Source organism: Trichechus manatus, unplaced genomic scaffold (assembly GCF_000243295.1).
Source record: "Trichechus manatus latirostris isolate Lorelei unplaced genomic scaffold, TriManLat1.0 scaffold00030, whole genome shotgun sequence".
Classification (NCBI taxonomy): domain Eukaryota; kingdom Metazoa; phylum Chordata; class Mammalia; order Sirenia; family Trichechidae; genus Trichechus; species Trichechus manatus.
This window is the reverse complement of record NW_004443966.1, coordinates 21,431,068-21,446,867: the sequence shown is the minus strand read 5'-3', so window position 1 is coordinate 21,446,867 and position 15,800 is coordinate 21,431,068. Positions and strand designations below refer to the sequence as shown.

At 38.0% G+C, this 15,800-nt stretch overlaps 1 protein-coding gene across 1 annotated transcript in view; it reads left to right on the top strand.

Annotated features, from left to right (window-relative positions):
• Positions 1–1,357: 1,357 nt before the first annotated feature.
• HMG20A (high mobility group 20A) overlaps positions 1,358–15,800 on the top strand; it is a 27,226-nt gene continuing 12,783 nt past the window's right edge. The window contains exons 1-4 of the mRNA XM_004374765.2: positions 1,358–1,450; positions 9,747–9,894; positions 11,601–11,813; positions 15,418–15,569. Coding sequence (XP_004374822.1) covers positions 1,362–1,450; positions 9,747–9,894; positions 11,601–11,813; positions 15,418–15,569 — 602 coding nt within the window. The 5' untranslated portion in view covers positions 1,358–1,361. The remainder of the gene's footprint in view (positions 1,451–9,746; positions 9,895–11,600; positions 11,814–15,417; positions 15,570–15,800) is intronic.

The window sequence follows — 15,800 nt, the reverse complement described above, 5'->3', positions numbered from 1 at the left end:
ACAAATTTAGAAGTAAAAATAAAAAAATGCTTTTATCCTTCTGGAAGTTAATTACTCCATTGAACATTTAGTATATTACTCTACTGAACTTTTAGTATATGATGCCAGTGCCATCTGCATTTTCTTCAGATTTCCACCTCAGTGGAATGAATCCTAGCTCTCTCTGCTTTGCCTTGTGTGCTTTAGTTTTAACTGTCGTTTCACCGGGTCCCCTTAGTAGTAGCACCTGAAGTAACTGCTGAGGAAGCTCCTAAGTGAATTCTCATGATTTACTTCTCATTTCTCCCAGCCTTTTGAGGCTCTCTTTTTCTTGAGTGGTTTGCCATTCCACTTAAGTGGCTGATGTTTGTAGTCACCGTTGAATGTTTTATTTGAATATCACTTTCGTGATGAATGGAAGGCTGTTGCTTTTAGCTGTTTGGAGATACTATTGAATGTTTTATTTGAACATGACTTTCGTGATGAATGGAAGGCTGCTGCTTTTAGCTATATGGAGTGAAGCTTTGGAAAGGAAAAAGTTTCTTTGTAGTGATATGCTAAATGAATTTACTCTCTTTGTCGTTTTGTCCTTTTATCCTTTCAGTCTGATAACCTCAAGTTCTTGTGATTTGTTTTCTGCAATTAAGCTTAGTTGTTTCCTGAACCCAGGTGCATGCTGTTTCCAATGGTGGTCATGATGGTGATGTAGAGCATATTTCTGACCTGGAAGTGTGGTTTCTTTGACTCAAAACCACATCAATATGCCTTCCATCCTCCACTTCCTTTGCATTATTTCCTTTTGGAGGGCTCAGTTTGTCACCATTTAATCTAAGGATGATTCATCTGAGACTGACAGCTGGTGATGCTATAATAACAATTCTTTTTATAATAATATTCAGGTACTTACCATCTTACTCTTTCTGTGTTTATGAAGCACTTTCAGTTTTAATCCCTCACAGTAACCCTGTGGGTTAAGTCAGCAATTTTGTCTGTGTCTAAGATGCTAAAATTGCAGCACAAAGAGGTTAAATAACTTCCTCAGGGTTACAGTGCTTCTGAGTTACTCTGCTTAACAATTTTTACAGAAATAAAGAATACTTCTGAAGATTATTCTGGATGAATAAGAAGGACTTTTCCAAATTGTGCCTTGGTGTTTAAAACCTAGCTGTTTTTAGCCTGGCCAGTTGATAAGACCAGGGTCAAAAGCCTATTAATTATAGTTTAAATTGATGGGTCCAAGTCAAGAAAATAAATATTTAGGTCAGTTTCTGTTCTGCTGCTGATATGATAAAGTTAAGAAAGGCTCACTTTTAAATTAGCAGAACTTGAACTGGAAGTAATAAAGCTTTTTTTTTTTTTTTTTTCCTTTCCATTTCAGAGAGATGGAAAACTTGATGACTAGTTCCACCCTGCCTCCCCTTTTTGCAGATGAAGATGGCTCAAAGGAGAGTAATGATCTGGCCACAACTGGGTAAGCAGCTGCTTCGGACACTGGGCCACTGCACGGGCTTCAAAACAAAGCTTCTGACAAAATATGAGGCGCTAAAGCAGCAGTTTATGTCATAAAAATAGAAGGTGCATTTCTTGTACTTTGCAGAGAGAGTGAGAGCCATTGTAAACTGCTTTGTAATCTGCATTCAGCTGTCATTTGCAGTGTTTTAGACCCTGTGAGGAGACCTGGTGGTACAGTGGTTAAGACCTCGGCTGCTAACCAAAAGGTCAGCAGTTCGAATCCACCAGCCGCTCCTTGGAAGCCCTATGGGGCAGTTCGACTCTGACCTATAGGATTGCTGTGAGTCAGAATCCACTCGATAGCAACGGGTTTGGGTTTTGTTTTGTTTTTTTTTAGTCCCTGTGGACTGTTACAACAATTTATGGGATCCAGCAAACATCTGTGACTTCCAGTTAAGAGAATTACATAGTCCCCATTAAGGAAATACCTTGCCAAAGGGGTAGCTCTGAAAAACAACATTTTCTGTTCAGATTGCCACAGATTTTAAAATACCTTTTCTTTCCCCAAAATCAGATTTTTTTAAAGATCAGATTATTTTGGTTTTTATTCAGTGCTTAAGAGCTTTAACTGACTTCTGTTTTTGTTTGTTTTACTTGGTCTTTCACCTTTCGGGGGATCTGAAGAATACGTAAAGGACTGTGGGAAAGGGTTAACAGCAGCTAGTCTGTCCTTTCCCTTGAGAATCTTCATTTTAGTTGAAGTTTTGTTTTTTTCTACATGTTTAGAAATTATTTGGCAAAGAATAAATATATTCACTAATACATTGAAGTGGTAGCTAATCCCTAAGATGAATTATTTTAATATTCCTTAGAGCTCTTTGAAAAATAGACTACACTTTGTAATTCTGTTTCCTTCCCTCACATTCATTTCTCACCGCATTAATATCTGCCTTGTGACCTCACTACTCAGAAACTGTTCTCAAGACATTTCTAAAGGCTACCTAGTTATTAAATTCAGTTCATTCAATAATAAAGTTTTGAATATTCACTATGTGCCAGGTTCTGTTCTAGGCACTAAATATAAAGCAGTGATCACAACATAAAAATCTAGGCCCCTAGAGAGCTCAGATTTTATTGAGAAAGTCAGATAATAAACAGGATAAATAAGTAAAATGCATACTATGTTAGAAAGTGATAAGAACTATTGGATTAAAAAAGAAAGCAGGGAAGAGGGATAGGAAAAGTTTGAGAGTGCAGTTTTAGATAGAATGGCAGAAAGGCTTTAGTGAGAAGTGACTTGAATAAAGACCTGAAGGAAGTAAGGTAGCTAGCATGTAGTTATCTGGGGGAAGATTGTTCTAGTGCAGAAGCCTTGAGGCAGGAGTGTTTCTGCTTTTTAGACATAGCCAGGAAGCTAGGGTGGCTTGGAGCACAGTATACAAGGGGAAGGGGTAATGGAGGGCTGCAGCAGTTCTTCCCAAACTTTAATGTGCTTATGAATTGCCTGGAGATCTTATTATAATGAAGATTATGATTCAGAAGGTCTGCTGTAGGACCAGAGATTCTGCACTTCTAACAAGCCCATAGATGATTTCAGTGCTGCTGGTGTGAGGCCCATACTTTGAGTACCAAGGAACTGGATCATGTAGGACCTTTCAGGTCAGAGTACGCACTTTGACTCTTATGCTGAATGAGGTAGAAAAACATTTGAGTATTTTGAGCAGAGTGATCTGACACCTTTTAATACGATCCCTCTGTTGTGTTGATAATTAGAGTAAAGGGAGCATGGGCTGAAGCAGGAGACCAGTTAGGAGACTCTTGAAATAATTCAGGTGAGAGATGATGACCTGGAGAACATCATTGGTGACTTTGACAAGAATATTTTTGGTCGAGTAGTGGAGACAGAAACCTCATTGGAGTGAGCTTCTAGTAGAATGGGAATGAAGGTGGTGAGAAGTATAGAATTCTAGATATATCTTGAAGGTAAACCAAACAGGAATTGTCTGAAAGACCTGATGAGTTAAAGGAAAAAGGACAAAAAAGCAGTCAAAGACAACTCCGAAATTTTGGCCTAAGTAACTAGAGGGATAGAATTGCCGTTGTCTTATTGTTGTTAGCTACCACTGAGTCGACCCCCGACTCATGGTGAGCCCATGCACAATGAAACAAACCAATGCCTGGTCCTGCGCCATCCTCACGATCAGTTGCAGATCAGACTGTTGTGATCCATAGGGTTTTCACTGGCCAGTTTTCAGAAGTAGATTATCAGGCCTTTCTTCCTAGTCCATCTAAAAGCTATTCAGCATCATAGCAACATGCAAGCCTCCACTGACAGACAGGTGGTGGCTGCACATGAGGTACCTTGGCTGGGAATCAAACCTGGGTCTTCTGCATGAAAGGCAAGAATTCTACCACTGAATCACCAATGCCCCCACCATTACAATCTGGCTGCAACATCTGTCACTCCATTGATCACCAGAGTTGACTCAGTTGATCTAGCTGGCTAGACAGGTTTTCCCTTCCTCCCTCACTGCTCCATGTATATCCTTCCCAAAGTTGCACACTCGATCAAAGAGGACTACCTTCTCTAATACAGGAGGATGGTTCTTCAGTCAAGGGTATATGCGTAGCTGCAGTCCTCTGCTAGAACCTCCAAACAAGCCATTATCTTAGATCGGGGAAATTGAGCAGATAAGGGATGAAATTTTAGAGCTCGGTTTTGGAAGTTTTAAATTTGAGATGCCCATTAGACCTCAAGTAGCTATGTCAGATAGACAGTTTGATAGAAGTTTCTGAAGTTAGGGTAAGTCCAGGCTAGAAAGAAAAACTTGGGAGTCATCTGCATATAGCTAATATGCAAAGCGATGAGACTTGATGAGATCACCAAAGAAATGAGTACTGTATAGATAGGAAAGAGAAGAGGTCTAAACATTGAGCTTTGGGATGCTTCAGCATTTAGAACTTAGGCAGAAGAGGAAAAACCAGCATGAAAGCAGTGCAAATAGTTAACACGCTAGGCTGCTAACCAAAAAGTTGGAGGTTCAAGTTCATCCAGAGGCACCTCTGAAGAAAGTCCTGGTGATCTACTTCCAAAAAATCAACCATTGAAAACACCACGGAGCACAGTTCTACCTTGGTACACATGGGATCGCCATGAGTCAGAATCAACTTGATGGCAACTTGTTGGTTAAAAGGTAACAGAAAAACCAGAGTAGCATGGGTCTTGGAAACCAAATAAAGAAAGCATTTTTTTTTCTGTCAGTGCTGTGTCAAATGCTTCTGTTAGATCAGGTAAGATGAGGACTGAGAAAATGCTATTAGATTTAACATGGAGGTCATTGGTGACCTTAGCAAGATTTGTGAGTGCAGATCTCCTTTGGAATGAGTTTAAGAGAGAATGAGAGGAGCACACCTATGTTCACTGCAGCAGTATTCACAATAGCAAAAAAGATGGAAACAGCCTAATTGCCCATCATGGGATGAATGGATAAGTAAAATGTGGTAAATACATACAATGGAAAACTACTCAGCAGTAAAGAAAAATGAGTTCCCCAAACATCTTACAACTTGAATGAACCTGGAGGACATTATGTTGCCAGTCGCAAAAAAAAATTAAGTGTTCTCACTTTTATGAAATGACATGAGTAGGTAAATACACAGAGACTGATGTTCTTTAGTGGTTACCAGGGATGAGGGGAAGGGGGATTCACTCCTTAGATAGTAGACACTTGGTATTTTTGGTGATGGGAAAGGTAACACCAAATGAGGGTAAAGTGTGCAACACTTGACAAAGGTAAATGATGCCACTAGGACGTACACAGGAAAGAAGGACCTTTTGATAATTGCTATGGCAAATATAATTTTGCAGTAGCCAAAAAATATATGTACAGGTATATGTGTACGTATGTACGCATATATGTGTATGGGTATGTATATGTGAGTATATATGTGTGTATATAAATATGTATATGTGTGTATGCATATATATGCATATACTTCTTAGACATAACCAAACACCTCAGAGGACTGGTTTTCTGGTTTTGAAGGCTTAGGACCATCGGACAATTCAGTCGATTGGCATAATATAGTTAATAAAGTTTATGTTCTACATCCTAGTTTGGCGAATAGTGTTTAGGGTCTTAAAAGCTTGCAAGCAGCCGTCTAAGATACAGCTAATGTCTCTACTTGTCTGGAGCAAAAGAGAAAGAAGGAAACCAGAAACTCAAAGAAACTAGTCTACAGGCCTAATAGCCTACATGAGCCACATCTACCCTGAGACCAGAAGAACTAGGTAGTGCCTGGCTACCAGTACCATCCGTTCTGATCAGGGCCACAACAGATGGACCCTAAAAGAAAGGGAGAAAAATGTGGAACAGAACCTCAGATTCTTAAAAAATTCAGACTCACTGATTTACTGGACCAGTTGAGAGTGGACGACTCCCCGAGACGGTTGCCCTGAGATACTCTTTATACCTTGAACCAAAACTAGCCCCTGAGTTCAACCTTCAAACAACAGATTGTCTCACAAAACAAGGAATATCACCCATGAGTACAGTGCTCCTTTAAAAAATCATCCATATGAGACCAAACGGTCAACAATTACTTCAAAACAAAGATTAGAAAAGTAAGGGGGCAGGGAAACTAGATTACTAGAAATGGAACAACCAGAACAGAAATAATGAGAATGTTCATGCATTGTGAAGAATGTAACTAACGTCACTGAACAATTTGTGTAGAAATTATTGAATCGTGTAAACCCTCACCAAAATCAGTAAAATATTATTAAAACAAAAAAAGAGAGAGAGGCAGAGAATGGGAGAAGAGAAATTGAAGTCAGTAAATATAAACAATTCTTTCAAGGAGGTTTGCTATGAAGAAAAAGGAAAATGAGGATATTAACTAGGAGAAATGGGATCAAGAGAGGGTTTTTGTTTTGCTTTGCTTTAAGATAGGAATAGAAATACCACCTTTGTTTTGCTGATGAGGCTGATCCAGTAGAAAAGAAAGAATTGGTGGTGCCAGAGAGAGGGAAGAACTGCTGAAATGATGTCCTTGAGTAAGCAAGAGGGTGTGGGACCCAGTGCACAAATGAAACGGCTATTGGCTTTAGCTTGGAGCATGAACAATACATTCATAGTAACAAAGGAGCCTTTTTTTTTTTTTTTTTTCCTCCCCTGTCTTTATCCAACTTGTCATCTCCATGGCTGTCTTAGCCTGGGTTCTCTAGAGAAAATATATATTAAAAGATTTATCTTAAGGAAATGGTTCACGTAGTTGTGGAGGCTGGTAAGTCCCAAATCCATGAGTCAGGTGTCAGACTGGAGGCTTCTCCTGATTCATGTAGCTGCAGGGGCTGACAAACCCAAATCAGCAGGTAAGACAACAGGGCTAGGTCAGACAGCAGGCTTCTGGCTCACAGGGCTACGGAAGCTGGCAGATTCCAGAACTGGCAAGTCAGATGACAGGCTGCCGCCTCAAGTCCCAAGAACTAGAGGTCATATGATGAGCCAGATGCAGGATCCAGAGCGAGAGCAAGCTTTTCCAGAGCATCCATATATATATTCGATGCAAGTCACACTCTCAAGGAAACAGCCCTTTACATCAGATACTTGAGTAAGGGTATGTCTTAAGTAAGACGGTGACTTGAGTAAAGGTGTGACTTGAGTAAGGCTGTGACTTAAGTCACACCGTTTAGTAAGAGTATGACTCAAGATACACCCCACACTAATCCTGCCTCATTAACATATAGAGGTTTACAATTTACAACACATAAAATGGAGGGTAATTACACAATACCGAAAATGGAGGACAGTTACATCAGATCACAAAATGGAGGACAGTTACACAGTATTGGGAATCATGGCCTAGCCAACGTAACACATAGCTTTAACCATCACAATGGCATTTGACTTCTTTGGCCACTCCCTTCTGATAATTCCTGTCTACTTTGGTGAGGGATTCATAGGATTGGCACTTTTTCCCAAACCTACTTCTATAAGTTTTACTGAAATAGGAGTGTATAAGAGTGCATAACTTGATAATTGATGGCACAGTTGAAATAAGAATGACAGTGAAAGAACAGGTTGCCTAAGACATCTAAAATGATTGAAATATTTGGAAAACAAAACTGCTGAGGTCGAACCGGATTTCTGATTGCACCTCTTTTCAGAGAACATGATTGGCATTGATTTCATAGCTTCTCATGTAGCCTTTTTGAAAGGACCTCAAAAATATAGAGACCGTCTGCATAAAATCAACTATTATGTTTTTTAGAAAGGGTCAGAAAAGTATACTTTCTCTTATTCCCAGGACAGTCTGCATTGGCTCCCATTCATTTCTCAGTCCACTGTAATCTGTTTTTTATTCCCATAATTCCACTAAAACAGTACTCCCTAAGATTGACACTGACGTTTCCATCTTCAAATTTAGCAAATAATTTTTAGCACATTTTATTTGACATCTACAGCTTTTTAATTGGTTGACACCTCCTTCTTAAAAGTCTTTCTGCTTTGGTCTCTGCAACAGTATTCTCTCCTATTTCTCTTAATGCCCTCCTCAGTCTCTTTTCCCAGCTCTTCTAACACCTGCTCCTAAAATGATACGGTATCCACAGAGCTCTGTACTGACTTTTCTTCTCACTGTCTGTCTAGAGAATATGTAGTATTCTCCATGACTTCCATGGGCTAACGCCTCTCAAATGTGTGTCTCATGTCTTTCTTCACTCCTTTTCTCTGAAGGCATGTTTCCGTCTCCATCAGATTATCCTGTGAGCGTTTCAAACTTAATTTTTCAAAGCTCACTTATTTATCATCTTTCTCTCTCTTTCACACACAGGCACACACCCTGTTCTACCCTTGGTTAGTAGTACATAGTCACCTGATCTGGAAACCTCAAAATTACCCTCGACTCTTCCTTTTCGTTCACTGTTTGTATTTAGTCAGTCATTAAGTCCCCTTCATTCTACCTCTTAAGTTCTCTTAGCTCTCTATCCCCTGCTTTCCATCCTGTCTGGTATTGCCTTCGTCTGTGCCCTTGTCTCTCACTTTGTCTGTTGCAGTAGTCTACTGAAATTCATCTCCCTTTCTCCTGTTAGATGCTATTCTTTCTGCCTGGAATGATGTTGCTTACCTGAGGAATACCTGTTCATCTTTCAGTAGCTCCTTTGTGAAATCTTTCCAAACATCCTGTCCATACACATAAAATACACTATACCCCTAGCGTGCCCCATGGCACTTTTTACAAACCTCTGTTTTGGCACTTACATTGTATTGGTAAAGTAGAGGGTCAGTGAAAAAGAAGACCCTTGATGAGATGGATTGACACAGTGGCTGCAACAGTGGGCTTAGACATAACAACAATTATGAAGATGATGCAGGACTGGGCAGTGTTTCGTTCTGTTGTACATAGGGTCGCTATGAGTCAGAATTGACTCGACAGTACCTAATAACAATATTGCGTTGTAATTATTTATCTGCAACCCTGTGGAGTATGCATTCTTTGAGAATAATGACTGTTACTCTCTTATTCATCTTTCTGCCACCTCATCTTCCCTGCCTGCCCCAAAAAACATGCAAAATTCCTTAGCACTTGGTGTAGCCTTTTCTTCTATTTCTTTATCCACATACGATAGAGTAAGTCAAGGACACTACTGTCATCTGTACCTTCTTGTGTCCACTTTTCAGAAGGATGGGATATGATTTGCTAATTCTTCTGGAATATAATGATGGGAGCAGAAATGTATCTGCCTGATTAAAATCTTATACCTGAACTTAACTGAAATTGATAATACTGCTCTTAGATGATCTGTCAGTGAACACTATAATCCAAGAAAGAATAGCCTAGGGAATGTTACCATAAAAGATTTCTTATGTCCTTCAAGAACTCTTTTGTGATGGGAGCAAACTGCCTTTATAACTCATGTTCCTACTCTTCTTTATCATTAATAGTGTTTTTCCTTTACATTGGAGATCCATGAAAGGTAGCATATAAAGGTCAGATTCTATTGCATGCTCAGAGCTAAAACACAGTCTGTGTTGAGGGGAGGGGGTAATTTTGGGGGAAGAAATTATAGTTGTTTTTGGTAGGAGACTTATGGAACTGACCTGGTTTAATCAAGCGCTGAAACTATTTTTTAAACACTCTACAACTTCTCTGGAGACATGGTTTACATTTATACAGATTGTAGTAGGGAAATTAATTCAAAGACTGGAATGTGCTTTTGCTGGCAGTAAAATTTGTCTTGAATCGTGACAAACAGGAACATGTTTGAATTCTGTTGATACTAAACTTTTGCACTTCTGCCTGTTATTCTTCAGGTTAACCCACCCAGAGGTTTCATATAGTACTGGACCCACACAATCCACTAACAATCCAGAATTTGTGGAGGATCTCTCCCAAGGTCAGTTGCTTCAGAATGAGTCTTCAAATACAGCAGAAGGCAATGAACAGAGGCATGAAGATGAGGTAAGCTGAAGTATCTCCTCCTAGTGCTGGCCTCTTAAACTTCTGAAGAAGGAGTCAGCAAAGGAATTGATCAAAATGTTCATCATTGAGTCTTCTCACATTCTTAGGCTGATACCTGCAACATTTTCTGTTTTATATTTCTTATTTTCCGTAGACCCATAGAGACAGGTAGATTTTTTTTCCTCGGCTGAAGAAGTATATACCTATCTATGTTCAGCAAATGCTTATTGAATGAGTGAATGATTTAATTCAGTAGGCAATTCATGATGCATCTGCATGCCACACTTGTTCAAGGCCACACTCTGTTCATCAAGCCCTGTAGTACAGGGCCATATGTGTCCAAAGGACTCACACCACTTGCTAAATCATTCACCGTACCATAAGGGGGCACCTTTCTCTAATTCACACAAAGGTTCCATATGGGCCAGGGCAGTTGTCCCCTTGTTGATTGGACTTTCAGTGTTCCTCACAATTGACTGATTACATTGTCTTTGTTTTAAGGCACCTTTTTTTTTTTTTTTTTTTTAAAGCCAGAAAAGAGTAACTACCACCATTGATTTTTGTCTCTTACAAAAGAGCTGATTTTTTTTTTTCATCTGTCCTGTTGGCATTCTTAAAGATAATAATGAATGCTTCTTAAACATCTTAATATTCTTAGTAGCTTTAATGTTACTGAGTTTAAAAAAAGCTGATACCAAATACCATTTGCCCAATGGTGGATTATTATACCATTTTATGTATATTTGGAGTACAGTACAGTAATTAATATTTAGATGTTTTTGTCACATTCTGTTTATTTTCTCTTCTCTAAAATAAGAATTATTGTATCTATAAAACATTATTAACTGGATAGATTATGTATATTTGTAAAATTATGAGGTAAAAATATTATGTACCTTGTATCTCATTTAAAAGAAAGAAGAAAAAAGGTTGCCGTAAAACATCAAAGATTTCTATTCAGTTGGTACCAGTCTTTTTTTTTAAGCCTTTTTAGAGATGATTTAATCTTGATTTAACTCAACATATAAAGACCTCTGACTTTATAGATTATGCATTTTAAAGAACAAACCATTAAGCAAAGCACTAATCTTCATTTTGGATATATTATACTTGCTAAAATTTTTCTAAGACTTGGAAATTAAGTTAAAAGCTGTTGCTATCTGCTGTGGGAAATAAACTGGTCTTTGAATGGTATCAGTGAGAACACCCTTCCTGAGTTATTTTTAATTCCTGTGCTACAGCTTGTTTCCTCTTTTGCCCAGTGCATATGGCAACATCTTGTTCTGGTCTACTGTGATAGTGTGTGTTTCTCTGGCACAGTGCTGTGTGTGCTGCCATGTTTCTCATTTAGAATATTCTCTGTCAGGAACCAGGACCTGTTCAAAGTGCATATGAAGGCCAAAGCTTAGATGATCATGGCACCCTTACGCCAATCTGTTGGGGTTAGCACGAAATACCCCGAGTGCAACAGTTTGTACTATGGCGTATAAAAAGATCTGCAGGTGAACAGTCTAGAGTCCCTAATTGAAAACTGCATTGCCGTCATTAGTACCAATGACAAATTTGGAGAGCTGTCAATATCCAGGGTCTTATGGGTAGGAAAATGCAACTCTTACCCTGTTTTATTTGTTGGTATTTGTTGTTGTTGTGTTATTTGGGGGTTTGTTGTTGTTATTTGTTTTTTAGTTTTTTGATTTGTTTTGTAGCAAAGAAGTAAACGAGGAGGTTGGTCCAAGGGAAGAAAGAGGAAGAAACCTCTTCGAGATAGCAATGCACCCAAATCCCCCCTTACAGGATATGTTCGATTCATGAACGAGCGTCGAGAACAGCTTCGAGCAAAGAGACCAGAGGTCCCATTTCCAGAAATCACAAGGATGTTGGGCAATGAGTGGAGTAAACTGCCTCCTGAAGAAAAGCAGGTAATCATTCAAATTCTTGATCCTTTGCTTGATTTTGATTATATCTCAAATATCACATCTGTCAGAATAGTAAAGAAGATAGATAGTGGAATCTCTGGTTTAGTCACAGTAGTGTCTAGAAGACCAGAATAGCAATATCTGTCATAGTTCTTTTCTCTAGGACAGTGGTTTTAGAATTGTTTCAGGGTCTGCTGTCTGCTGCAGTATGTGGGCAGGAGGGACTTAGGACCCCCTCAACCAAGGCATCTCCACTTTTATCTGATTTATACACTGAGAGTTCACATAGATTTGAAAGGAAAAAAAAAAAAGTGGTTCTGTATTAAGAAACCCTGCAACAGAATTTATTCCACTGAGTTAAATGGAAAAAGTCATGAGTTAAGTGAGAAAATGTCAAAAAGCCATTTGATAAAATTCTGTAGTTCATGTAAAATTTTTGTTTAAGAAAAATATTTTACTACTTTAATAATTCTTTTTTAACTACAGTTCTGGTAAATTTAAACTACTATGGAAAATAAAGCAAGAACTACTTGAATTATCTCTCCTCTCCAAAACAGAACTAACCCTCCTGCCAAACTGAAACAAATCCATTTGTTAGAGAGATTTGAGGGGAATTAAGGATAATATAGCCATGAGCTGGTTGAAATGACACAAAAGCAGTGATGGTAATGATGATGGGAGTGGTTTTAGTTAAAAGTTCCCAGCATTCCCAGCATTCCCAGCATCTGAAAGATACCTACATTTCTTTTATGTCTTGTACTTTTAAATCATATTTAAGAAAGGATTCCAAACTGACTACTCTTTAAACCAAATTGAAAAATACTCTCTTAGGAATTAATTGGATTAATTTGCAACTTGAAGCTTTGTGTTTGTTAGCAAGCTAGTAGAAAGGAGTGTATGTCATCCATTGTTTTGGCTGTACTGTATAGTGATTTTTTTTTCCTTTCAAATCAGTACATGCTCATTGTTTAAATTATTTTTTCAGAAAATGCAATAGTGCATAAAGAAAAAAGCAGAAATAACAGTAGTTATTTCCAGGTATAACATAACCACTGTTAGGCGGTGGTTGTTGTTAGGTGCTGTCAAGTCTGTTTTGACTTAAAATGACCCCATGTGACAGAGTAGAACTGCCCCATATGGTTTTCTAGGCTGTAATCTTTACAGGAGCAGGTCACAGGTCTTTCTGCCACAGAGCCACTGGGGGGATTTGAACTGCCAACCTTTCAGTTAGCAGCCAAGTGCTTAACTATTGCACCACCAGGGCTCTTTGTTAGTCAGGTAGGACAGATTTTTTGTTGTTTTTAAATTTTTATTTGAAAATAATTTCAAATGTAGTAAAAGTTGCAAACATAAAAATAGTACAAAAAACACCCAATACCTTTTACCCAGACTTGCCTGTTATTAACACATTTTATCCCATTTTTCCATTTGCACATGCCTTCTTGCTCACTTGTTCTCTGTCTTTCTCATATACATTCACACACATGACTTTTTTCTGAATCTTTTGAGGGTAAGTTATATATATCATGGCCCTTTTTATACCTACAATATCTCATTGTGTATTTCCTAAGAATATTCTCTTACATAACAACAGTACAGTTATCACCTTCGTAATTTTATATTAATACAGTACTTTTATCTAATCTACCATCCATATTCCAATATTATCAGTTGACCTGACAGCATTCCTTTATAACATTCTTTTCTCCTTTAGTACAGATTCCAGTCTAGGGTCAGGTATTACATTTAGTAGTCAAGTCTCTAGCCTCCTTTCATCTGGAATATTTCCGGTCTTTCTTTGTCTTATATGACATTGATATTTTTAAGAATACAGTCCCTCCTTTTTTTTTCATTTAATATAACGTTCGTCATTTTGTATTTGTCTGTTTCTTCATGGTTAGATTTAGGCTATGCATTTTTTGGTCAGAATACTACCTAGATAATGTTGTATCCTGCTCAGGGTATTTTGTATGGAGGCATGCAATATCCATTTGGACCTTATTGGCAATGTCAATTTTGATCTCGCTTATAATGAATAAGCAGTCTGTGGGGAGATAATTTAAGAATATGCAAATAGCCACCTCCACATCAAATTTCCCCATAGGTTTACCGTCTATTGATAATTCTTGCCTGATCCAGTCTTTGCCATGGTGGTTACAAAATTATTTTTCTACTCCAGCACTCCTGCTGCATTCACCAGTTGGCCCTCAGCATTCTAGTCTGAGCAAAAGCCCTCCTCCTCCCCCCATTTATGTATTTACACCCTCTCCTCACTTATCAACATGGTTACGTTCCAAAAACCAGGCCGTTACGCAAAATCGTGTTACGTGAAAATGGAGGATGACTATATCATTATATAAATGGCCAAATTACATCAATACATGCTGTCATTTCTTCCAGGAAAAAGCATCATTATTAATGTAATGGCTCCTTTATGATTTTTCCTTGTTTTTGAGTATCAGCTTCCGACCCTACCCTACATCATTACATAACTGCCAAGTTACATCCATTATATAACTACCAAGTTACATCATCACATAACTGCCAAACCACTGAGAACATAGCCCAGCCAAGTTAAGATATAACGTTAGCCATCAAAGCCAGTGTTACTCTCACCTCATACCTTATCTTACGTTACTGCCAGATGTACATTGTTAATGTGCAAAATAGTTGGATAGTAGATTTTTTACTGTTGTCATAAATGTGAAATATTGGATAATAAGACAGTCGATAAGTGAGGAGAAAGTGTATTTATTTATTATTGGTACAGACATAAGAATTTCTATTTTTTTCCAATGGTTTATAATTCATTACAGTATTTAATGATTTTGGTGCTAAAATTGTCCCAAATTTAGCCGTTTGGATGCCCCTTACATCTGATTCTTAATGTGAGACAAGGTTTTTCACATAAGATAATGTTTTGTGTTCAACCAGTATTTTTATCCCTAATTTCTTATACCTAATTGATGAATTAAACAAAATAATCCTGGGAGATCGATGAACTTTGTTTAAATAATTAATAGAACAAAGCAATCAAAGCATGTTGATGTAGCCTCTCTCAAAGTAGTCCAATTTGGGTCCATAGGATGAGATCATTCTTTTTTACGTTCTTTCTGTTTCTCCTCTTTAGTGCTCTACTCTTCAGTCTCTTAAAAGGCCAATTGATGTATGAGATCATTCCCTCAAAATGAGTTGGAGATAGAGAAACAAGAATATTCCATTCCTTCCCCTGGGAAGACTAAGTATGTCTGTGTGGTGTTCAGACCTCATGAAGACTCTAGTGGCCATGTGGAGTTCTATCTATAGGGTTAGAGGAATAACTGTAATCTTCTCTGTGAATTTTTTATGAGAATGATCTCAATAGAATTTGTCTTCATTAAGTTGGAAAAGGCAATAAATAGTCCAAAATGTCAGAATTATGTATTTCTTAAAGAGTATATCTTATTCTATTGATATGACTCCTATTTTTCTGATTCTCCCTTAAAGATTATTATTGCCTGTCCGCTTTTCTTTCCATACTCTCATTATCCTGTTTCAAATATATCATTGATATTTTACCTAAATACAGTCTCTATTTCTTGAAAATAATTCCACATTTCTTTCCTAGCGCTATCTTGATGAAGCAGATAGAGATAAGGAACGTTACATGAAGGAACTGGAGCAGTATCAGAAGACTGAGGCTTACAAGGTCTTCAGTAGGAAAACACAGGATCGTCAGAAAGGCAAATCTCATAGGCAAGGTATCAGAACCAGAACCAAATGCATTTGTAGTTTGTTGTGCATAAAAGAATGTCACAAAGTCAACTATTAAAGCAGTGAAATATAAAAGGTGTGTTTCTGTCATCTCTGCTTATCCTACATTCACTTACAAGCATCATTTTGGAATTCTATCAAAATAGCATTGCTCTCATCCTAGAAAATTTCAGTTGGGTTTCTATATCCAGTGTCAACAGTTTGGCTGTGCTCCAAGACCCATATTTGTTGCCTGCC